At 33.5% G+C, this 26,593-nt stretch overlaps 1 protein-coding gene across 3 annotated transcripts in view; it reads left to right on the top strand.

Moving 5' to 3' along the window:
- Positions 1–26,593, top strand: part of IPCEF1 (interaction protein for cytohesin exchange factors 1) — a 203,894-nt gene that overhangs the window by 72,715 nt on the left and 104,586 nt on the right. Inside the window, exons 1-4 of one of the 3 annotated variants that reach the window (XM_031937589.1) lie at positions 4,240–4,353; positions 9,917–10,168; positions 13,661–13,739; positions 16,779–16,831. In XM_031937589.1, the coding sequence (XP_031793449.1) occupies positions 16,808–16,831 (24 nt within the window). In that variant the 5' untranslated portion in view covers positions 4,240–4,353; positions 9,917–10,168; positions 13,661–13,739; positions 16,779–16,807. Of the gene's footprint in view, positions 1–4,239; positions 4,354–9,916; positions 10,169–13,660; positions 13,740–16,778; positions 16,832–26,593 lie in introns of those variants that run through there. The other 2 variants (XM_031937588.1, XM_031937590.1) reach the window with 2 other exon arrangements.

Below are 26,593 nucleotides of genomic sequence, written 5' to 3' on the forward strand. Positions count from 1 at the left end.
GTAGTAGGATGAAAAAATAAATGACTCCTGAACTGATAGATATAGTCAAGCTAACCACCTGCATTTTTATACTTATGTTTGACATTTCAGTTTGCCTTTCAAGGTTTTGTCAATGAATTCCTCTTTTTTTTTTTTTTTTTTTTTTCTCTTAAAGATAGCTGTTTGCATAATTCCTTTGAGGTTAGATTTTCACATGTCAACTTTGCAAGCCCAAGTAACTCAGATAGTATGTTTGAGTCCAAATACAATTTCTCTAAACCTTCATGTTATATATACTAATCTTCTCATTGGTCATAGGAAGTAAATCTGGAAGGAATCTTAGAATTTAGTCCAACCTCTTCTTTTTTTTATTTTTATTTTTTTATAGATGAGTAATCTGAGGACTAGTAAGGTTCTAGAAGAGCAGCACTGTTTCAGTTTTTGATCCATCACCAGGGCTTAGCACAGGACTAGTACATAGTTGCATCTTCTAGTTCTTTCTGTGACGCTTTTAAATTCATTTTCTAGTTTTATAAGATCCCCCAATTCTCTACCCTTCCCCAATATCTCAGGCTTTGACTCCTGCTTTGACCCCACCTTCCTCCCTTCTTCTCTCTGGGTATAGATGGCTCTCTGTATCACAAGGTCATTGGAACTGGCCTGAATCATCTCATTGTTGAGAAGAGCCGCATTCATCAGAATTGATCATAATATAATCTTGCTGCTGTGTACAATGATCTCCTGGTTCTATCTGAGCAGCTTTTTATAACACTTTCCACAGAAACTATTTGAGTCTGTATCAAGTAAATCACATTACTCTACTTCCCTTAATGTCCTTAACCTACAACCTTTTACTTTGCAGACAACCTCAATTTTTTTTTCAGTAATGAGTTATTTTGCTCATTTTCATACTTCACCTTCATACATAATCAAAGCATCATTTCGTAGATCTTTTTCCTTTTGCTCCATTTTTTTTGAGGTTGAGGTGTCTCTTGCTGTCAACTCCTCTACTCATACCCCTGATCCTATACCATTCCTGTTGGTCCTGATGTATATACATACACTTGTAAATGAAAAGCTCATCTCAAGTCACTTGGGGAAAGTCTAATCCTGAATTAATTGGTTCAGGATTGATTTTGAGGTCACAAAACAAGACCAACAGGAAGGATATAGGATCAGAGGGATGAGTAGAGGAATTGATAATAAAAATTGACAATAAAAAATACTTATGACATTATACTTCCCTGAAAACCCCCTATCAAGAAGTCATGTGGCATCTTGAGAATTTTCTTGACTTTTCTTGGTTGATTGTAGATAGTTCAGTTTTAGTTGTATTTTCTTCCCAGTTCCACCTACTTTGTTTTGGGGACAAAAGTCTAGTTCTAGATATAATCCCACATGGAAATATGGCTATAACTTCCTACTAAGTGAAGAATTAATTACATATTTCCCTGACATCCAATTATAAATCTTAACAATATTTTTGGCAAAAGTCTTATAATTTCAGATCATAAAAATACTTCATTGAAACTCAGTTTCAAAATTTCTCATAATTTAATTTAAAAAATCTTTTAGCTTTATTGCATATTTTCCTATGCCACAATTATTTCCCTTTAGAACTCTCCCACAGAATCCTCTTTTGTAACAAAGCAAAAGTTCAATCATTATAGTGCATGGGAATTCAATTGCCTTTTGATGTTTTTACCATTTGTATTATTATTATCATCATTGAATATATCATTCTCCTGATTCTATTTATTCTTTATCAGTTAATACAGGTCTTCAAATATGTCTGCGAATTTTTCATATTATTCATTTCTTTTCATTATTTGTATGGAAATGAATTTCAACAAAGAAGCTTATTCCATTAAAGTATATCAATAATGACTCTGAAATTTATTTTATTTTTATTTATAAAGGTAACCCTTAGAATATTTTTTGGGGTAGCAAAAAGATAAATTATTAGCTAAGATCACATAGTCCAGTAGGTCATCCGGGTTCTTCATCAGTATTATAGGTTGATCAATTCTTATGAACATGGCGCTTTCCAATAATGAGATGATTGATGCCAGTTACAATGATTTTGTGATGAAGGGAGCCATCTACATCCAGAGAGAGGACTGTGGGAACTGATTGTGGATTACAACATTCTCACTTTATTGTTGTTTGCTTGCATTTTATTTTCTTATTCATTTTCCTTTCTTTTTTATCTGATTTTTCTTGTGCAGCAAGAGAATTGTATAAATATGTTTACACATATTGGATTTAACATATATTTTAACATGTGTAACAATAGATTGATTGCTATCTAGGGAAGGGAGTGGGGAGAAGGAGGGAAAAATCTGAAACACAAGGCTGTGCAAGGGTCAATGTTGAAAAATATCTGTGCGTATGTTTTGAAAATAAAAAGTTAAAAAAGAGGACTGGTTCTTTATACATGATGACATGCTCTCTCATAATTTCTTACAATGCAATAATATTATATTGCATTCAATATTAATTGGTTCAACCATTTCTCACTCAATGGCTTCTCATGTTTTCCTAGATTATGTGTGTGTGTGTGTGTGTGAGAATATTTGCTTTTATAATTGAATACTATAACATTTCTATAAAGTAAAAATAAGGGGAAATCTAACTTAGAAGAGGGACAATAGGGGTTGGGGTTTGAGTAAGAATGCTAGGCTGCTAGTGGCATGAGAATCAGTTACAGAAGGAGAGCAGCAAATACATCGATTTAGCTTACATAGCAACTTTCACATTCTTAGTCTAGATTAAATGGTTAGATTAAATGGTTTATATATAGGAAAAAGGGGTCCAAAAATGAGCCGACACCTGCTACAATGCACTGAATGAAGTAGATGCTCAGAAAACATTTGTAGATTTACTGATTGTTACCAAATATTCAACTGGAATGCTGGACTTAGTTAGGGAGATCTGAGTTCAAAATGGCCTCTGACATTTATATTTGTGACCCTGTTAATCTCTATCTATATTAAATTCTATTTGCTTCAGTTTCTGAATTGTAAAATTAGTCTAATAATAATAATCTTTCTATATTTTTGTAAGGCTCAAATGAGATAGTTGTAAAAAATTGTAAAAATGAGATAATAATTGAAAAAATGAACTTAGTAATAAATAATAATTTACCAATAAATAATAATCAATTAAAACAGCTTAACCTGAAATATAGTAGGCACTATATAAATACTTATTCTCTTTCTTCTCCCCATAAGCAATTAAACAAAAGAAAATCATTCAACCAAAGTGTCTGTAAAGGCAGTTATATGGATACTCATTCCTCCAAAATTTACATTAAGAATAAATTTAATGACTGTTTTTTGCTGCCTTCAATTTGTCTTTCAGAGTCCTTCATGACCTGACTCTCTCCAACCTTTCTAGTCTTCTTAAAATTTCTTGTCCTTTAATTCCATTCACATGCTCCATGTCCCAGCAAAACCTGGTCTCTGTTCTTCTTCACACATCATGCTCCATCTTCCTTTTCTGGGCATTTTCACTCGCTGTCCCCTATGGCTATATCTCTTTCTTTCCTCATCTCTGCATTCTAGTTTTGCCAATTTCCTTAGAGTCTCAGTTAAAAACTCTACTTTCTGCAAGGAGCTTTTCCTAGTCCCTCTTAATCTTTATATCTTCCCTCTGAGATCAGCCCAATTTATCCTCTAAATATCTTGTTTGTATATAGTTTTCATGTTGTCTCCTTCATTTTGCTGAACACCCTTTAAGAGCAAGGACTATTTTTAATGTTTATTTTTTTTTTATCCCCAATGCCTGGCATATGGTAAAAACTTAATAAATATTACTAGACTAACTGACTCTTCTTCATATTGGGTATAAATTCTTGGCTTTTGAAAATAGTACATTATTATAGTACCTTATTCCAATATAAGGTAGAGTTATGACAATTTTAACCTTTTTTTTTCAGTATTAAAAACCTCTTTAAATTAGTTCTCCTTTGGACACATGATAATGACACATCGATAGATCCAGAGAAAAGAAGATCTGAATTCATTCATATACTTCTCATAAATGTTATAAGCCTGTGAAAAAAGTCATAGAGTTAAAATAGGATTAGAAATAGAATTTAAAAGGATTAAAATGTTTATTCTATTCTATTTTTCCTCCCTCCCCCCAAAAAAACCTTTCAACTCTGAAGAAGTATGAAACTTAAGTGTCTGAAATGTATACATGGCCATCCAGGCTTTCTCTGAGATTCTGTTTCCATAGCTACAGAGTTTTCAAGTTCATCCTCCTGATAAGATCTTTGGTAGTTATGATGATCAGCTCACTACTGTAGAGTAAGGAGAGGAATTATGGCATAGTGCGAAAAGTCATAGTTTTGGCCTACAAAATCCTGCAGTTAAGTTCTGTCTTGTCACATAAGCCCGTATATTGACCTTAATGTACTCACTTGTAAAATGAGGGAATTGAATTAGTTGGTCTTTCAAGTTCCTCTTATTGTTAAATTTAAGACTCTATCCTGATGCTGTAGGAGTAGATTTTTTAGATTTCTCTTTGCGAAACTAACTGTATCCAGGTTGATAACATGAGTAAGAACTTATATGCTTTTTCTTGATTAGCCTTGAGATAAGCAGAATTAGAGTAAGATAGGTCATAACTATGCTTGGATTTGGAATATTTAATTGATTCATCTTAAAAACCAAGTCATGCTTTTGAAAGTTGAGCAACTGAAGGGCCCAAGATCTTATACCCCTTATTTTGCTAATTTACAAGCCTGAAGCAAACAGGTTTGTATCTTGGATCAAATTCACATACTCAAAGATTTGGCTTGCATTGATACATAGTTCCTTTTTAAAAAGTCATTTTTTTTGCATGCCAAAAGACTTTATTTGGGAGTTTCTAATTTAAAATGTTTTTTTTTTTAATTTTTATGGTGATTGTATTTTTTTAAATTTCTAAATGTAGTTTTTTTTCATTTCTTAAAAAAATCCCCATTGTTTATCATCAGGCAGCTATTGAGATTAATGTGAAATTTAAGCAATTAAGTGGTATAGAACATATAGAATTCTAAATTTCAAATATATTAATAAATGTCTACATGCATACATACATACATATATATATACACACACGTATACACACACACATACACACACACTCATATAGTTGTGAAGGCTGAGTTAGCACCTTGGATGCCTTAGAATCAGTTGGAGTCAGGGTCAGCAAAAGTCCTTGGTTTTTTTCTTGGTCTTAGGGATAGAATTGAAGGGAATGAACACAGCAATCTCCACACCTTCTTTTTTTCTTCTCCCCCCCTAAAAGTAACTCTGGCTTGTCTTACTCCACCCTCTAATTCCTCCTACAATTCTCTGTATACACCAAAAAATGGAGCCAGCACAGAATAGTAAGAAGGGCCATTTTCCAAGAATATGCTAATAGAGTATTGTCCAATAAGTATTAGCCTTAAGTGCTTGGTTGTCCAAGTGCATCTGTTCAGAGTTTCAGCCCTTTACATATAGCAACTCAAAGACATATCAGAAAGTTTCTGAAAGTTTTTGAACAGGAAGGTGAAATGGTCTGATATGTACATTAGAAGTAGCATTTGGAAGATGTTTAAAGGATAGATTGAAAAGAGAGGATTTGAGAGAGGAAGACTTCTCTGCCTTTGACATAGATCCCTGCTGATTCTTTTATTTTAATTTTAGGGGCCAAAGTACCTGATTTCATTTAAATTTTAATAATTAGATAAACTTTTTAAAAGGAGTATTTATTTTAAATGTATAATAAGAATAAACTTGCAAATAAACCTGGGGCACAAATTTATAACTAAACTAATTTTTATAAACTAAATTTTTTCATATTCCAAGTACAAAGGTCCTAGGCTTCTCAGTTCTGCTGAGCTGGCTGCAACATTTAGCCTTCTGAGCTTCATTCTAAGTTTCATCAATGTTGTGACTTTCTCTCCCAGGTGTGGGACTCTTTTCCCTATGCATAAAACTAGATAACAATAAACAAAACAATGCTGAAATCCCAGGACTATTTATTGAGATCACAGGACATAAGGAGGAGGGGAATCTGGAGGATCTCTTCCACAACCAATTTAGTTTATACCTGAGACATTCATCTCTGGATGCCACTGAAAGAGATGGCCACTGTGCCTCAGTCAGGTGGATTTAAAGAAACAGGTCGTTTTGACTATGCAAGACTTCTTCCATGAGTGCAAGTGGGGATGTCTCTATCTTAGGTGTTTTGGGTATATGCAAAAGCCTCATTATATATATATATATATATATATGTGTGTGTGTGTGTGTGTATGTAACAATAAGAGATGTAGATAAATAGATAATCATGAAATTCTTGGAGTACAAGTTACTTTGCCTCACTGTCGACCAATTAAACCGAGGGCTTAAAAAGACAAAAAACATATCTTGAAAGAAAATAGCTGGTTAAAAAAATGACACCAGAAAATGGAATTTGGATTTCCTGATCATGGTATAAATGTAAGAATGGCAAACTCCTAACCAGTAATAAAATAAAATTAAGTAGAGCTGGTAAAAATGTATTTACTTTCCATTCTTTTTGACCTATTTACTCTGCTGATAGTCATATGCCAATGTCAAGTTGTAAATCAACATATTTATAGAAGCACTTTTTGAAGTAACACAAAGTAGATATCAGGTAGAAGCCTATTGATTAGGAAATGACTAAACACATGACACATGAATATAAGACAATATCATTGTATTATAAAAAATGAAAATAATAAATGCTAAGAAACATGGAAAGACATAAAAAACTAAAGAAAAGAAAGCAGAATCTGTCAGTTTAATAACTGTAAATGAAAGGAACACAAAAACTATTGAAACAATTTTCTAAAATTATAATACAAAAAATGGGTCCTTAGGGAGAAATAGCAGAAAGTACCGCCTCATCCCTATTCTTTGATGAGGTGGGGGATTATGGGAATGTAACCCTATAAATGATGTCAGATTAATAGTAAATTTTGTTGAAGTGGCTTTATTTCCTCCTTTTTTTGTTCTTTGTCATATTGTTTGTAATGGGAATTGGGAAGATTGGCAGCTGTAGGTAATATAAAACAAAAAATATCAATAAAATTATTTTTCTAAAAATACTTTTTGCCTGAAGTTTTGCAAATCCAATCATAACAGCTTTAAATTAAAAGTCAGAAAAGGAAAAGAACTGCTACATATGGTTAGATGGATGGATAGATACATAGATGATACTATCTTCAGGCTGCCTCTAATACTCTGTCTCTGGTGATCCCTAAATACTAGTTGTCTTATGGGGAGAAAGCCACCTATCTTTTCCATGCTTCCGGAAAAAAGAAAATTAAGTTTCTAGGGACATAAAGGGAATTTTATTTGAAAAAATTCTAGGAAGTACTATGGACAGAGGGAGATTTATTGAGGAATCAGCATGGATAAAGATGTTCACAGTCCATAGTATATGGATTTCTCCATAAGCTATAGGACATTTGCTATTTCCATTTGCTCCTTGGCACAAGTAAAGACTTGATAAATCCTTGTTGATTTGACTGCTGTTTACATCTTTTCATTCAACTTTTTATCATCTAACCCATATTGCTCCTCCTTTTCTATTAGAAAACCACAAGAAACTATTTTAAAAAACATCTTTAAATCAAAAAAAATTAAACTAAATGATTATTTCTAGCTGTACAAGTTTATGAGGTCAAATCAATTAGAAGAAAAATAATTTGTGAAACATTAAGATTTGTAAGCTTTCACTGATGGCATTCATATCCAGCAATACTGGTCACAACAAAATTTTAATATCATGAAAAGAAATCCGAGTCATGTATAGGACAATATTTTAGAAATTTTAATCAATTTGATCTCCCTTGAGTAGAAGATGAGACAAGTTGGAAAGAATAAGGAGATAAAAAATAGAGGGAATGGGTAGAGTCAGAACGTTAATTAGAAACAAAAGTGAAGCATGAGTCACTTTTGAGTGACCAGAGCTAGAGTCAAGAGCGTTCAAGTTCAAATCCATTCTAGATCATTGTTAGTTATGGGATCCTAAGCAAATTGCTCAGTCTTTCTGACTCAAAAGAGACATTTCCTGATCCAAAAAAATGAGGATAAAAATAGCACCTATTTCAACAGGGCTGATGCAAGGACCAAATGAAAGAATACATATAAAGCACTTTGCAGACTTTAAAGTGTTACATAAATATTGATCATTATTATTATTATCTTTGGGTTCATTTAAAGGGCAGTTGAGAAACCTTAGAACACATATATCAAAGGGAAGAAATAAAGAAAAGTTGTGTACTGAGGTCAAGTAGGGAGGGAGTCGATCAGTTAAAATTTAACACAATAGAATTAAAATAATTTTTTTTTTTGCTTTTTTGCTGAAGCAATTGGGGTTAAGTGACTTGCCCAGGGTCACACAGTTAGGAAGTATTAAGTGTCTGAGGTTAAATTTGAACTCAGGTCTTCCTGACTTCAGGGCTGGTGCTCTATCCTTTGTGCCACCTAGCTGCCTCTGTATTAACTCTTTTTTTTTTAAATTATTATAGCTTTTTATTTACAAGTTATATGCATGGGTAATTTTATAGCATTGACAATTGCCAAATCTTTTGTTCCAATTTTTCCCCTCCTTCCCTCCATCCCCTCCTCCCCCATTGCAGATTGACCAATACATGTTAAGTATGTTAAAGTATAAATTAAATACAATATAAACATTCTGTATTAACTCAAAATTGTTGAAGTGGTATAAATTAAATGGCCTGATACAAGATACTTCATGCTGAATCATAAATTTAGACCTGGAAGCACTTTAGAAATCATCTTGTCCAATTTCTTGATTTGACTCAGATACTCATAAAAATTCTGTTACTAGCTTAGTCACAGAAACAATTTTTTTTTTTTTTTTTTTGGCGAGGGGGTGTACAATTTAGATTTAGTAACTTTAGAAAATATTTCAGTGACATCAGAAATGAATTCAATCTAGATCATAGGATCATAAAGGAATTATAGAGACCAGCTAGTTCAACATCTTAATTTTACAGATAGAAGTGAAAGTTGTTTTTTGTTGATTGCAAGGTTTTATCTTAGTTTGCAAGTGATTGGATTGAAGTGAGGTAGAGTTCAAAGTCATCAGCCTCACACTTATTCTCAGAGTCCTGTGGCAAGACTCAAGTCAAAACAACTGGCCCACTATGTGGGAAACCTTTTTTTTTTTTTTTTTTTTGTTTTTGTTTTTGTTTTTGTTTTTTTAAACAGGAATTGGAAAGTCTAGAGTGTTGAAGGGACTTACCCAAAATCATACTGATGGCAAAGTTTAGGATTTGAATTCAGATCCTATCATGATGATTTTCCATTCTACATGGCAATGCATTCAATTCCACATTGGGTCTCTAGTAGAAATTTATTTCAATTACACAGACATTTTAACACATATGCTATGTGCTTGGTAGTTGGAGTGCTTGGTACTAGGAGATAACAAAAGGGCAAGGAGGTAACAATCTAATGGGGGTGAAGGAGGAGGAAGAGGAAAGGATAAGTTAGGACCTATGTAGAAATAAGTGTGCAAAGGAGAAACATTTGAGCAGAGTTAGAGATCGTTTTCTGTAAGGTAGTGATGGATTAAGCAAACATATAGTAGATATTTAACAAATATTTATTCATTTGAATTATGAAGAATAGTTACTCTTATCAAACTAAATATTGTACTTGAATTTTTTTAACCACTAGGTGGCTCTTTGGATACACTTTAGGGTTATAGGAAAAGCTAACCTTTTCATGAAGGCATCATTATGAATTCATTAAAAATGTGTTTCCTGGATATTTTACTAGTTATTTTCCTCACATTTTTTCCTAGTGAATGAAAAATGATAATCAGAACAACCCCTATTAAAGACACCTAACTATAGACCCAAGTACCCGGGTTGGACTTTTGCTTTTGTATACCATTGCAGGTTTCCTGGCTGTTCCCTGATCAGCCTTGAAAAAGAATCCTAGCAAGGATGCTAATTAGAAGAAAATACTAAGGTTATTCTGCTGGCTATTATGTAAAGAAGGACTTAGCAGCCCAGAAATTATGCTAATGAGGAACCAAAGCATCAAGTTTAAATCCCTTTCAAATAAGAATGGATCATAACCACAAAAAGCAGTGGGGAATTCTCTCAATCATACTACAACAAAATCTATTGGATGTTATTCCGGGAAAGGTAAGCCAGTTTGCTGACCTCCTTTTCTTATGCTTTAATTGAAATGTGTCATTTTTCATTAATTTGTCAAGAAGAGGGTTAGAAGAGAAAAGAGATAACATTTAGGTTGTTTATCTGTCACTCTGGGGGATAGGTTAACTTTCAGTTCTATTGGTCAGGTGATGACTGGTTGTTGGGATATTCCTTAGGCAACCTAATTCAAGAGCAAGTGATCCTTGCTTTGAGAAATGTTCAAGAAGTCTTGGACTTTCTTTGACTGCATGACTATGACAGATATAAGCCTGGAAAATCTACTTCAGGCCATCAGAGACCTGCTTACAGCAAGAATTGTCTTCTGAGATATAGAAAAATAATGATTCTTAGGTTTTCCTGATAATAATAATCAACTCTTCAGTTTAGGCTAAAATTGCTCCTAACGACAACCAAGTATTTCTTTGGATTAGGAGCTAGTCTGATATGGAAAGGTCATATCCCATGGGCCTGAAAAATGGGATCCAAGATCAAAGAAAGACTGTTAGTACCTTCTACATCCAGCTCAAAGACATGATGGGGATTGTACTTCTGACAATCTAACATAATTCACTGCTTTTCTTTTATCTTCTGTTGTTGCATTGCTGTTGCCTAATCATTGCTTTTCCTTCTCCAGCTCATTTTATAGATGAGGAATTAGATAAACAGGATTTGTGCAGGGTCACATAGTTAGTAAGTATCTGAAGCTGGATTTGAACTCAGGAAGATGAGTCTTCCTAACTCCAAACTGATTTGAATTCAGGTCCCCCTCTTTCTAAGGGTAGCACTCTATCCACTGAACTGTCTAGTTGCCCTGTAGCTGCTCACTTCAGTAAGTAGGGAAGAAAAAATTACAGATTTTGCCAGGCACTTAGTAGATGTGCCTTGTGCTTCAGGCTGTGGTAAGAAGTTTGATGATGACAGGAATTGAAATTTTTTGGCTAAAAGCAGGTTTTTTAGATTTGTGGATTCTTTTTCCTCACTCATTTCTAGATTGTCAAGAGATGACAGCTGATGTGTGAATTATGAAGGACAAGTATGTGAGAGCCCTGCTAGTCTCTTAATGTGATAGATTACAGTATATTTATTGTGTTGAAAAGAAAGTATTTTTAGTCATCAAAGTTTTTTTAAAGATAAACTTTTTGTGCCATCTGCCAATTCATTGTTGGAGCATGGAGTCCGAAGAAAGGAGAAACAGTAAAATAACTAAATGGGACAATGATATAAAAGAAAAAAAAGTAGTAAAGCAAATAAAAGAAAAGAGTCAGAATGTTGTATTGGGCTTGAAATAAATGAAGAGTTGGAGGAACACAGATAATGCCATGTTCCATAGCTCAGAATATCATTTTTTCATCCTATTTTTATTTATTACATAAGATGGAATGTCTTTGTACTTACTGAAATTCATATTGTAGACAAACTGACCCAAAATGCTTTTTTGAGGAAAGAAGAAAGAGAAAGAAAAGAAGAAAAAAGGAGCATTTATTAAGCATCTATTATGTGCCAGCCAACGTGCTAAGTGTTGTACAAATATCTTATTTGAGACTTACAACAAACCTAGGAGATAGGTTTTATTATTACCTTTATTTTACAATTGAGGAAACGAAGACTGACTTGCCCAGATCTAACAACTAACAAGTACCAGATTTGAACTTGGTCTTCCTAACTCTAGACTCAGTGGTCTATTCACTGAACCAGCTAGTTAGAAACCTCTGCCCTAGAGGAGAGGGACTATTTAATATTTGTCTTTATAGCCACAGTGGTTGGCATGAGGCTCAAAAAATTATTGGTACTTAAAATAAATGCTTATTGATTGGTTGATTGGTTTTGAGAAGATGCCAGTTCAAAAGTTCCATGTGCCCAAATTGTAACCCCTCCTCCTCCTCTCTGTTCCCCTACCCATCCCCCCTCTCTCTGTGTCTTTTTGAATTGATGCTTTCCACTATAACACAACAGTGATATTCTACTCCTTTTGCCTGCAGACTGACACATCCGGAGGCTGGGTCTGTAGCTCTACTTATTGCCACACATATTATGGGCTTGTTGATGTAAGGTAGTTCTGCTCTAAGAGTGACTAGAGCTTTCTGTTTCCTCTTTCTCTGAGTTCTCTAGAAAAAGAGTGTGTATTTTATCTAAATGTCTCCCATAAACTTTGGGAATTTGTGTCCCTGATTGAAGTCTTGTCATGTTAGTGCTGTAAATTTAAAGTATACATTGTTGATGGGTCTTCTTTATTTCTATTTTGGTGCCATGTTGCAATGAGAAAGTATTTCTAAGCCATGCAAGTTATTGATGTTGTATTTATTTGGAACTTGTCTATTACTTAGAAACTTGAGTTGTATTTGTTTTGTTCAAAATGCTCTTCATTCCTTCTGTCTTTGTGTATTGCTTTACTATTTTTCACCCTTTGTTTTCTAAAATAAGTTGTCAAATGGTATTATTAAAAGAAGATGGCTTTTCATAGGATCATGGATAAGAGCAGGATATGGGCCTTTATAAATCATCTAGACCAACTTACCCATTTTGCAGGTGAAGGAAAATGAGGCCCAGAGAGGTGAAGCGATATGATCCAAGTCACATAGATTATCTCTAGCAGCAAAATCAGTTTGAAACTGTCCTTCAGAGTCCTTTTTGCTATATATTGTGGTTGTGATAATAGAAACATTTCTCCATAAAGTTTTGTGAAAGAAAAGGATCTTTTTCTAATTTTATTCTATTCTTATTTCAAAAAATGAAAACTTCTTCCATTTCTCAGTGACTAGTGTACTCCAGCTCAAGACACTTATACTCATTGAGGTCTCCAATTTGAAATATTTATGACATCCAGTTTTATAGCTAAGTACGTGATTCTGACATACTTCTTAAAGAAATGTTTATTTTCAAATTATTTTACAAAGATTATGTTGAAATGTAATTAAGCTAGACACACCAAAGATTTTCAGCAGAGGAAATAATTACTGAATTTTCGGGATTAATATGGCTCTGTTTATATAAGATCACTGTTTATAATATTACTTAGAGACCTTGACCCTAATGTGCTCAAATTTGACAAAAATAGACATTCCTGAGAATATATTTTATAAAATATAAAGGAATCAACTTTCAATAGTGGATGACACTAAAAATTTGAATTAAACTAGATAATCAGCCTGGTATTGATCCTTGTGTTTCTCTGTTCCAATTAATCTTCAAAGACCTGTGTACCAATGGAAATGTGGGAACTCATTATGCAGACATTCCATCATGAGGATTTTTTGATAATTATTAATCTCTAAAAGTTATCTTTTCCTGAAAATTCATTGCTAAAAAGTTGTTCTAGGTGCCTCCTGTTTTTCTCTGATTTCTTTATATATATCTGGTTTAAGACATATTGCATGGAGCATATGAGTAGAAAAAATCAGAACCACAAACCCCAGAGGAAGTAGATAAGGACACATTTGTTGCATATGATAATAAAACTGTTTTTTTCAACTTGTTTCTCAGGAACAATGATGCCCAATTAACTCGGAGAAGTCTTCCTGTGAAGAGGGACCATTTCCTTAACAAGTACCATCTCTCAAAGGTTGGATCTTGATTGTTCACAGACTAAATCCCAGTAAAGTGAATGCCCTGGGATTTTCTTTCATTGAATTAGATTAAAAATAAACTATAAAATATCATAGTGACTAAGTTATGAATTAAAATTGGACTTTTTGTTATAATGAGATTTTGTAATGACATTTAGACAAATGAAAATTTGCAAAGGAATATTTTTCTTGAATCAATTCCAGAAAATACTTTTTTTTTTTTAAAAGAAAGTACTGTCACATAATGCAAGGTTAGATGGATTCTACTAGAGTTGCATAACAAGTCTAGCATATAATCTAAACATATACTAAAAGGGGAAGTAGCTATTAAATCCCACTACAGAGAATATCACCCAATAATTGAATAAGCATTTTTACTGAAAACACGCAGAGATCTGAGTTTAATTTCTTCTTTTAAAAAATGGTTTCTGGACTGGGAACCAATTTTTTAACCATGTATGTGGTTCTGAATAACTAAACTATTTCCACTATCCACAGCCCATATAAACAGTGTTTTTTTTTTTTTTTTTTTTTTTTTGTTGTTGTTTTTTGTTTTGTTTTTTTGAAGTGGCTAGTAGAATTCTGCAATAACCAATTCTGAAAGAAATGTTTTCTTTGGTCCTTTTCCTTATACAAGTCATTTTCAATAGAAAAAGTTCCTGGTTCTATACTATTGACTATATTTAGAAAGGAAAGAGGAGAGATGATTTTAACAAATAGTTCATCTTCCCATCAAGTGTCTCTTAGATTCTATGTCCCCCCCCCTTTTTTTTTTTTTTGCCAAGGCACTTGGGATTAAGTGACTTACCCAGGGTCACACAGGCTAGGAAGGGTTAAGCATCTGAGATCATATTTGAACTCAGGTTCTCCCGACTTCAGGGCTGCTTTTCTATCTACTGCGCCACCTAGCTGCCTCTTATGTCTCTTCTTAAATAACATTCTTAAACAAAAACTATTTTACTTATTCACTTAATTATTCAATTAGCATTTATAAGTACCTACTTAAAGCACTTGGTTCTGAGGATGCAAATATTGCCCTTGACTTCAAAGAACTGGTATTCTACTGGGGAGTGGAACACCATGATCACAGAGAATCCAGTGTAAAATTATTGTGCACAGTAATTTTTGTGGAGGTAACACTAGCAACTGCATAAGTCTTACTATGTACTAAAAACTTGAGAATACAAATATAAGCAGAAAGACAATTGCTGTCTTCGAGGAGAATACAGTCTACTTGAGGAAGACAGCACACAAAAGTCAGCTGAAAAGTAGCATGGGAAGTGGCAGTGGAGGGCAAGGAGGAAGATTGGAGATAACCAGATATGGCATGGTATTGAAGACTTTAAAATAAGAAGAACTACTGATGAGGAATGATAACTGCTCTGTCAGAGCCCTTTCCAAAATTGGAGGCCCTGGCGGCAGGGGGGGGGGTGGGGGAAGCTCATCAATGGATAGTTAGTATTGGTAGTGGGATGTCCACAGTGAGCAGGGTACAAGCATCCACTGAGTTTTCATAGTGAAACTGCAACAGAGGCATAAAACTAGGGTGGAAACTCTCACACTGCTCACCCAAACAAAGAATGATATGAAAGGTAGGAGAAACAATGATGTAGAGACAGTTATGAGTAGCTGAGGTTATCTATAGATGATAGTTCCTTCATTTTATTCCTGACTTTAAAACATTGATTTTCACTTGCTGATTCACAACAGAAAGGGTGAAAATCAGGTTTGTTTCATCTCTACATTTTGCAGATTGGGTAGGTGAATTGTGTGGTTATGGTGACAAAATTTTAAAATAACAAAAAATGCAAGTTCCATGGATTTGTTTATAATGAGGGAGATGTCTTACCTGAAATTTGGTTAGGAGGCATCAATATTTTTCAAAGCAAATGTTCAGAGAAAGTTTATTCCTAATTTTAGGGCAAGTGATTGAGAGGTGAGAAGGAAGGTTTTTCCTTGAGAAAATTTTAGAGATGCAATACAGAACTTAGAAAGGACAGCTAGGTAGCTAAACTGAGAGAGCTGGGAATAGGAAAGAATTAGGAAGATGTGTGTGTGTGTGTGTGCGCAAGCACGTGTGCATCTGAGATGTGACTGAACACGGGTCTTCTTGACTTCATATCCATCTTTCTATTCATTATGGCCACTATATAGAAAAATGCATCTCTGATTCTTTGTGCATGCAAGTAAATAGGAAAAGGGAAGGACTATACTTTATTGACAAATAAAATAAAATTTTGAATTGTAAAGTCTCAACTTGAGGCATAAATTTGGTTTGGAAATACAGTAGAAAAAACATGTTAATGCCAGTATATTGATTCCTCTTGTCATTGGAAAATTTTTTGGTTTTTTATCCTCAAAAAGGTCACATTATGCAAATATCTTGGGCAGTTTTAGGACTCTCTTGAAGTTCCATCATTTTCTAATGTTCTTCAGTTTGAAAATAGGAAGTTCCTTTTCCCCCCTTTATGTTTTTTTTAAAGTTAAAAGTCATGTTGTACACATTCATTTTTTAGGTAGCCCACACACTGAACTAATGGAGGTAGATCAAAAGAGCTTTTCTCTTCATTTTAAAGGCTGGGAGGACTGAGGCAGAACACCTTTCTGAAAACTTCTTGAAACTTCTTTACCCCTAGGAAAATTTTCCCTTTTTCTGTTACTTTAGTAGTATCAATAGTTGCCAGATTCAGCACTAGCAGCTAGTCACAGAGGGAAGAATACAATCAGAGAGAATTTCTTGGAATTTTGTTTTTTTAACACTGAAAGGTGTAATAAAACATTGTATCTACAGATCATATTCTTTGACTTTGGACTGAAAGAATATTGTGCAGATGTGCAAAGGAGATGCTCCCAGTTTTATCAATTCATTTTTAATTTCTGGTTCTGGTCCTCATATTTCCCTGATCATAAAAGTCATTATATGATTTCTTTTCTTGCAAAATCAATCCAGAATATAAGATGTTTCTCCCACCACATATTTGCATGTTGTTATACATATTTTACTTCATCTTAACTAAATACCTTTTTTCTTGCAGTTTTTGTTTCCACCAGCTTAACCTCACCCATGGCTGCAGATGGCAATGATATTGTAAGTATATTTTTTGAAAACCTTTTGCTAGAGAGGTATTAGTGGTCAGATGGATGTAGAAGAACACTTAAGAAATCATAGGTGGACTGATTGGGTACTTAAATGACAATTTAACTACAGTGGAGCTAAATTATAATTAGATTCCAGAGGTTTTACATTACCAAGATATTTGATTAGATTCCTCTCTTTAGCAATCTAATTATTATCTGGCAATTCTTTGTATTGTATTGTCCTTTGTATTCAAAGTCGATGTTACTGATGACCTTATATGTGACTACAAAGTATAGTACTTTTATTTCCACTGAGTTACATTTTCCAATATTTCCATATGCATTATTTCACATAGTCCCATAATAACCATATATGGTAAATAGGGCAGCTTTTTAGTATCTCTCCTTTACAGGTGAAGAAACTGAGGCATAAAGAGGTAAAGAGAATTGAGAAGAAAATAGTGTTTAAAACAGCACAACTGAAAGCTTAGAGGGAACAGATTTGATAAAATGGGAGGAAAAAAGTATGCTAAAGTTATGGGGAAAGACATGGCAAACCACTTCAGCAACTTTGCCAAGAACACCCAGTGTGGAGTCAACTAAGACACAATGACTGAACAACAAGAACAAATGCCGAGGCAAATTCATTTGAGGCACAGAGGCAAAATGAAAAACGCTGGATTGATGATAAAATAAAGGAAAACCAGAAATGATACAATGTTAGAAGTATACTACAGATGACCTAAACCAATTAGAGGATTCACAACCAGAAGGGTATTTGGAAGTTAGTGACTATCACTCAGTCATACCCTTTATATTTCTTGGTTGTGATTTTGAAAAGAATGCTGCATAAATACACAAAAGAATCCTTTTGCTTTTCTTAACTTTATAAAACTTTATTTTTCTCCTGGGCTCTTCCCTGAATCCCAGTGGCAGAGATAGAATTTGAACCCAGGTCTTTTGACTTCAGATCTGGAATCTTTCTATTATGCAACACTGTTCTCTTGGAGGAGATGATTAAAACTTTACTAATACTGATTACAAAGTCTTTGTCTGGATATCTACTATTCAACTCACTGATTAAAGCAGGGCATCTGATTAATTGTCTTTTTGCCTTGCTGATAATTTCATCACTTGCAAAGTAGAAAAAAGCAATGAAGGGAATTATTTCTTTGGATTTAAGTCTGACCAACAAGGAGAAACTGATCAGTGCAGAAGAGTGGGAAACTTGGGTAGGGCGGGGTGGGGGACAATGGAGTTTGCAATTTGGAAATTTATGCAAAAACATGTATTAAAAACTTTCTGTATACTAGACTGTGTGATGGGCATCTAGGAAGTACAGTAGATACATATGAAGAAATATAGCCTATATGACAATTATAGATAGTTGCCCCCTGAATCTGGTAGAATATCCATACAGAAAGATGGCTAATTAATGAATAGATTAATGTTAGAAGTGGAGGAAATCTCTGTTGACAGGCTTTGTCATTTGTACATTTCTAGTTAACATTTTTGACAACAACTTGAATGGGGAACTAGAAGGTATGCTTATAAAATTTTCTAATGAAAAAGTCTGAGATAATTAAAGAAAACTAAGAACAATGTAGTTATATTAATGGATGACAGAACTAGTATTCAAAATTATTTCCAGAGGCAAAAATCATGATGGTATCATCTGGGTATGAGTCATCAAATATCATTTTCTGAAAAATTAAAGTTGAGTCACTCCAAGTAAAGTGAGAAAGTTCAGAATAGGTGTGAATGGGTCATGACTACCCAAAAACTGATAAAAAGTTGCAGAATAAAGGAGGTGATAAGGCAGGTATATGACCAAAAAAGAATGTCGACTGTCATTTGGTGAGAGCAAGAGATAACTAATGGATGCTGTGTTGGAAAGGAGGTGAGATTAGATGATTTAGGACCATAGGGTCATAAGTGAAGATAAGGAAGGAATATTGGAGGTCACCCTCCTCATTTTATACATGAGGAAACTGAAAGCCAGAGAATTTGTGATTCATGCAAAGTCACACAGATGATAAATATCAGAGTCTATATTCTAGACCTAGGAGTCAAAACCTAGCTTTCTTTCTAAGTTACTATGCTCCTAGCTCCAAAGTTTTATGCCTGAAATCACACAGGAAATTAGTAGAGATAAATTATTAAAAATTATTGGAAGCAGCTAGCTGGATAAAGCTCTGAACTTGGAAACAGGAAGATCTGAGTTCAATTTACTAGCTGTGTGATCCTGAGATACTTACTTAATTTCAATTTTCCCTAGTTTTCTCTCACCTTTAATATAGGAATAATATTAGTATATGTCTCCCTGCATCATGGCAAGGACAAAATGAGATAAGATTTATAAAGCACCATGCAAACAAAATAAAGCCATTCTGCATGGCTAACTCATTACAAATGAATCATTTCCAATTTCAGCTCATAGAATTGGATGGCACTAGAACCTAGGTTTTTTAAAATCCTAGTGCAGAGATCTTACCATTGTGATATATGATGTGCTTTTTTTTCCCATTGAGAAAATACATTATCTGTCCATTAATTGTCCATTCTTTGTAGGGTGGATAACTGCTTGTCACTCTTTGTCTTATAGGTTGGCAGTCAACTGCTCTAGGTCAGAAGAAGTCATCCTAACTGTGATATCTATGTTAAGTTGAGGGATCCATTACCATTTCCCTCTTAGCAGCTGTTGTTTGTTCTGTACTAATTTATTCTTTCCTGCATTTTGTCTGCCTTCCAGCAATTAATCTATTCTAGCTTTTTTTTTTTTTTTAAAGTAGTAATGTACAAGATTTTTGTAATTTCCTATTTTCTGTCCTCCAATACAGTTTAGGTACCAAATCTGTGTTATGATTAACAGAGCTTTTGATTTTAGAACTTTGATCCTAGTAGACTGATCATGCCTAGAATTTTATTTCTCATAATCCTGTCTTGTTCACTTAATTTGGCATGGTTAACAACGCTAATGAAACTACTCGGGAAACCTGATTCTATACATTTAAAACTATGCAGTTGGGTTCCTGAAGCCACGTTATTTTTGGTTTGAATACAAATTTTTTTTATTTGCTGTTTTCTTCATCAAAGGAACCTAAAGAATCTTTCAAAGATTTTATATTTATGTATATACACACATATATGTATGTATATCTATATATGTGTATATGTATGTAAGCTATCCCCCAATTATATGTTAAAACAAGTTTTTTGACTTAAAAAAAAAGTTATACATTCTAAATTCTATCCTGTAACATTCTGGTTAGTTTTTAGGAAGTCTTGAGATGAGAGCTTGAGAACCTCCAGTTCTCTGTCTTCTCTGAGTCTGTCTCTGGCTGAGTTTGTCCCAGTTTATATGCTCTATTACAATTACATCATTACAGTATACTGAGTATAAATCAATCATTATGTCACTAGGGCAATCATACTGAAGTAGAGAACTCACATGTTAAACTAGATAACCATTGTCTTATCAATTGTACTGAGTTAACACCTTGTTTAAATCAATCATATTGAGCCTTAAGTATATTTCTCCAAAGTTCCTGCCCTTTACATATCCCTTCCTCTGTCCCTCCCCCTCCTTGAGATGAAAAACAATTGGATATGTGCAATCATGTAAAACATTTCTATATTAGTCATTTTGTACAAAAAGACATAAATAAAAGAAGGTGAAAAATGCTTCAGTCTGTATTCAAACAATAAAAAATAACAGAATTTATCTGGAAGAAGAAAAGGGCAAGAATATAAAAGGAACCAATGAAAAAAATGTGAAGGAAGGCAGTCTAGTTGTATTAGATCTCAAATTGTCTTATAATTATAAAAATAATTTGGTAGTCATAGATCAATAGAATATATTAGATACATATGACATTATAGTAATTGACCACAATAATCTAATATATGATCCCAAAGATCTAAACTTTTTGAACAAAAACTAATTATTTGGCAAAAGGTGTTAGGGAAAACTGGAAAAGAATATGGCAGAAACTAGGTATAGGCCAACATATCATACCATATATCAAAATAAAGTAAAAGTACATACATGATTTCATACATAAGGGGTGATATAAACAAGTAAGTGGAACATGAAATAGTTTATTTGTCAGATCTATTTATAACAGAAGAAATTAGACTCAAAGAAAATATAGAGGGCATTGCAAAATGAAAAATAATTTTGATTATATAAAATTAAAAAGGTTTTGTACAAACAAAAGCATATAACCAAAATTAAAAGGAAAGCAGAAAGATGAGAAAATTTTTTTGCAACAAGTATTTTTGATAAAGAATCAGGTGTTTTTAAAGATCTTGGAGTGTTGGTAATTTGTAGATATGAGCTAATGATATGATTTGGTAAACAAAAAAGGTTAATACAATAACTTGCATTAAGAGAAACATTATTATGTGCCTAGAAAAAAAGGTAATATTTCCATTGTAGTCTTCTCTGGTCAGACTACTAGTTGAGTAATGTGTTAAAATCTGGATTGTATATTTTAAGAAAAGCATTTTATCTAGCCGTCCACCTGGGTCGTCTCACCAATTGCCCTGTTGCCTTGTCTCAACTCTCCCTAAGTGAACCAGTGTTGTTTTTGCATTTTTGAAGTAAAGGTCTTGTGGATTGTAGGTATGTCCTAATACTTTTGGAAATTATTGCATGAAACTTTTGAACACTCACTCTGGAACTAAACCATCTTGCTTTGGGACTAAGTAATTCTAAACTTAATTAACCTACTATATGCAGGTAGCTACCAGACCATACCTAACAACCTATTTGACCATTTCCCTAGGCCATGTTATTATCAAATATCCTACCCCTTCTTTTCTTGTACCTTTTAATCTCTTGATTTAGGTGTAGTAATCATATCAATTTGATCATTTTTTTCAGGAAATTGGATTGCCAATTGACTGAGTTGTAGATGAATTTATCATCTGTGATTCCCTTAATAAAATGGTGCTCTGACACCCCTTCCTTCTACATATTGTCTTTTCTATTAGAATGTAAGCTCCTTGAAATCAAGGACTGTCTCACTTTATGATCTTGTATCCATAATACTCCCTGGAACTTAAATTAGTATAGTGTCTCATATATAGTAAGTGCTTGATAAATACTTTTTTCTTTAGTAAGGAATGATAATAATAAATAACAAACAATAAGTAATAAATATGAGTATTAAGTGATAAATGCTTTTTCATTTCATTATGAATAAATAAATTCATTCATTTAATTTATATCATATGGAGAATAGGGTGATCAAGTTGGCAAGAGTATTGTAGAACATGTTATAGAACAATGAGTTTAAAAAGCTGAGGATGTCCAGTTTGAAGAAGAGAAGACTAGGCCATACAATTTGCAGTCTTCAAGTATTTGGAAAATTGTCATGTGAAAGGAGAATTAAACATTCTCTATTTGGCTCTTGGTTTTAGAAATAGAAAAAATTAGTTGTTCTTTGATTATAGCTTGATATAAGGACAAACTGATTAATAATTTATTGTTGTTGTTGAATTGTTTCAGTTGTGTCCAACTCTTTATGACCCAATTTTGGAGTTTTCTTAGAAATGATACTAGAATGATTTGTTGTTTCCTTTTCCAACTTATTTTACCGATGAGGAAACTGCAGCAAAAAGGATCAAGTGACTTGTCTAGAGTCATGCAGCTAGTAAGAATTTGAGGCCAGTTTGGAATTTAGGAAGAAGAGTATTTCAGACTTAGTCTGACCCTCTAGTCATTGCTACCCCAAAGTGAAACAAACTACTTGAAGTTTTGGATTGAAGACCTTCAACAATAGGCTGGGATAGTCACTTGTCAATAACTTTGTAGAGGCAATTCTTGATTGGGTATAGTTTGAGCTAGTTGGCCTCTGATATACCTTTTATTTCTAAGATTCACTGAACTCTTTTAGAGTAAATGATATCACTTTGTACAATCATACAGAACCTGTTTTTATTATTATAGTTTTTTATTGACAAAGCGTATACATGGGTAATTTTTCAACATTGACCCTTGCAAACACTTCTGTTCCGACTTTTCCCCTCCTTCCCTCCATTCCCTGTCCTAGATGGTAGGTAGTCCCATTCATGTTAAACATGTTAAAGTATATGTTAAATACAATATATGTATACACATTTATACAGTTATCCAAGAAAAATCAGACTTAGAAAGGAGGTAAAAATAACCTGGGGAAAAAAACCCCAAAAATGCAAGCAGACAACAACAGAAAGAGTACAAATGCTATGTTGTAGTCCACGCTCATTTCTCAGTGTTCTTTCACTGGGTGTAGCTGGTTTTGTTCATCACTAATCAATTGGAACTGATTTGGATCCTCTCATTGCTGAAGATAGCCACTTCCATTGATCCTCATATAGTATTGTTGTTGCCATGTATAATGATCTCCTGGTTTTGCTCATTTCACTCAGCATGAGTTCATATAAGTCTCTCCAAGCCTCTCAGTATTCATCTTGCTGGTCACTTCTTACAGAACAATAATATTCCATAACATTCATATACTACAATTTACTCAGCCATTCTCTAATTGATGAGCATCCATTCAATTTCCAGTTTCTAGCCACTACAAAGAGGGCTGCCACAAACATTTTTGCACATACAGGTCCCTTTCCCTTCTTTAAGATCTCTTTGAGATATAATCCCAGTAGAAATACTGCTTGATCAAAGGGTATACATAGTTTGATAACTTCTTGAGTATAGTTCCAAATTGCTCTCCAGAATGGTTGCATCCTTCACAGTTCCACCAACAATGCATCAGTGTCCCAGTTTTCCCACATCTCCTCCAACATTCATCATTATCTTTTCCTGCCATCTTAGCCAATCTGACAGGTGTGTAGTGGTATCTCAGAATTGTCTTAATTTGTATTTCTCCGATTAATAATGATTTGGAGCATCTTTTCATATAATTAGAAATTGTTTCAATTTCATCATCTGAAAATTGTCCGTTCGTATCCTTTGATCATTTATCAATTGGAGAATGGCTTGATTTCTTATAGAGTCAATTCTCTATATATTTTGGAAATGAGGCCTTTATCAGAACCTTCAACTATAAAAATGTTTTCCTAGTTTATTGCTTCCCTTCTAATCTTGTCTGCATTAGTTTTGTTTGTACAAAACTTGATATAATCAAAATTTTCTATTTTATGATCAATAATGATCTCTGGTTCTTCTTTGGTCACAAATTCCTTCCTCCTCCACAAATCTGAGAGGTAAACTATCCTATTCTTCTAATTTATTTATAATCTCATTCTTTATGCCTAAATCATAAACCCATTTTGATCTTATCTTGGTACAGTGTATGGTGTGGGTCAATGCCTAGTTTCTGCCATATTAATTTCCAATTTTCCCAGCAGTTTTTGGCAAATAGTGAATTCTTATCCCCAAAGCTGGAGTCTTTGTGTTTGTCAAAGTTTACTAGATTGCTATAGTTATTGATTATTTTGTCCTCATACAGGACCTTTTAAAATTGTCTCATCATGGCCTAAAAAAGTCAACATATTCTTAACATTGATAAAGAGCTAAAACTATAGTCTAATGAATTGTTAGCATCAGAAATTTCCCTAAGCGCATCTATTTAATCTAATGATCTCATTTTGGATATGTGATAAAAATGACTTATCTTAGATCATGCTATGTATTAGTGGCAGAACTGAGATGGGACCTTAGGTCTCTCCATAGCTACATTCTCTTTCTACTATCCCATACTGTCTTAGAATGAATTTATTAACCCATAGAATCTGGATCTTGGCACAAGAAAAAAAAGCATTATTATGTTGACTTTGCTCATAAAGGATTTTAAATTATTCATGATATTCTTCAGCTTCCATTTACTCCATCAACAAAACAGCACTGATTTTGTGATAACTATACTACTGGAAAAAAGATGAGCAACTTCTTATATCATTTCATTCTTAAAAACCACCATTAGAATTCCTTAGTCTAAAATATGTATTAGTAAAGGGATACTTTAATTGTGAAAGGAAAACACAGACCCACTTCAAAATACATGGGATTTAACAGGAATTTGAGAAATTATTTATTTTATCTCACTTATGTCATTTTCTTGCCCTGTGTCCAGCACCTCCCAGACTTAGTCTTGCCATGGAGAACACCATACTGAAATGCCAATACTGGAAATTGTAGGAGTTTACCATTTTAGATTAGAATTCAGCAGTAATTATTGAAATAAAATTCTGTTTCTGAGGAAGAACTTCAGTTTCTCATTTCCTTTAATTAAATCAGTGACTTACTGTCTCAAAATACAACACACTTACCTAAGAGGTATATTTTCTTCTCAAGAACATAAATATATTTATAAAATCCACAGCAAGAAATAATTATTATGATTTGTTGAATTTCACATATAACTTTATATAAGATGTATAAGTATATACATCTAGAGTTGTTGTTATTAATTTTGATTGGGCCCCTTCTTTCTTGGGTCCTGTTTGACAGCAAATTGATATGTGATATTTTTGCCTTGAGGAACTAGCTTATTAAAGGTGATGAAGATTGGAGATACCAAAGAGAGAAATTGTATGTGTTTTTATACATCTTGAAGAATATTGCAATATGGATACAAACATGAAATTAAGAAAACATTTACAGATCCCTAAAAATAGATTCTTGGAATAGGATAGGAAGTGGATCTATGGTTTCATTAGTAAAGGAAACTTAACAGATAGGGAAACTTCTGTCAATGGCTTCTCTGAGACTGAATCTTAGGGAATTACTTAGAAGTCTGAAAGGTTAAAGGTCACACAGTTTTTTTTTCCATCTTGTCTTCAGAGCCAGTTCTATCTACCATGAGCAATGCTTTTCCTTGGAGTAGAAGGATTGTTGTTGTGTTGTTTTTTTTTTTTTTATAAAGAAGATTTATGATTCTTGCCATGGGATCATGTGGAAAATTTCCACATCAACAATCACATCTGATCAAAGACTTCCTAGAGTAGAACAATAGGGTTGAAATTAAAATATGAGATAATGACATCACCAAGATTTTCTGAACCAGTGTACAGTGTAGTACAGTTACATTTGGGGAAGAGTCCTTGTGTTTAATGTTTATGACAAGAGTCAGCTTTCCATAAGAGACTGGATCTGGGATCAGACTACTAGCAGATTTCTCTTTTTCTTCTATATGGTACTATTTGTCACCCTCAAGAATAAAGTAGCAGATTAGCTATTTCTGGATTGTCAAATAGTTAGTTTCCTGTGGATTGACCTAATTTGTCTCATGGTGGTCATTAGGTGGTTAGGCCAGGTTAAATTTCTCTTTTAATTTTCTGCTTTGAAGAAATTGAAGGATATTTGTAAAGAGGCAAGCTTGATATAAGAAAGGAAAGTGTCTTAACAATGGAAGCTATCCCAAAGTGGAATGAATGATCTCAGGAGATACTATAACTTCCCCTAACCAAAAGCCTTTAGGTAAAATGTGGATCATTACTTGTCAGGAATGTTTTTGGGGAGATTTTTTTTTTTGAGTTGGATTTGATGATCATTAAAATTCCTTCCAATTCTGAGGAACAGATTTATAACCTTGAGTATTAACTTATAAAGCAGATTCAAAAAATGAATTTATAATTGTTCTTCATAATAGGAATTTAAGATGTGCAAAATTCTTTGTAAATATGATCTAATTTTTCCTCACATCAACCCTAGGAGGTAAGTGCTCTTTTTTATCTCCAGTTTGCAGATTAGGATATTGACACTGAGATAAATTAAATGACTTGTACAGTGGCACATAACTAGTAAGAGTCTAAGACTGGA

This window comes from Sarcophilus harrisii, chromosome 4 (genome assembly GCF_902635505.1).
Source record: "Sarcophilus harrisii chromosome 4, mSarHar1.11, whole genome shotgun sequence".
In the NCBI taxonomy this organism is placed as follows: domain Eukaryota; kingdom Metazoa; phylum Chordata; class Mammalia; order Dasyuromorphia; family Dasyuridae; genus Sarcophilus; species Sarcophilus harrisii.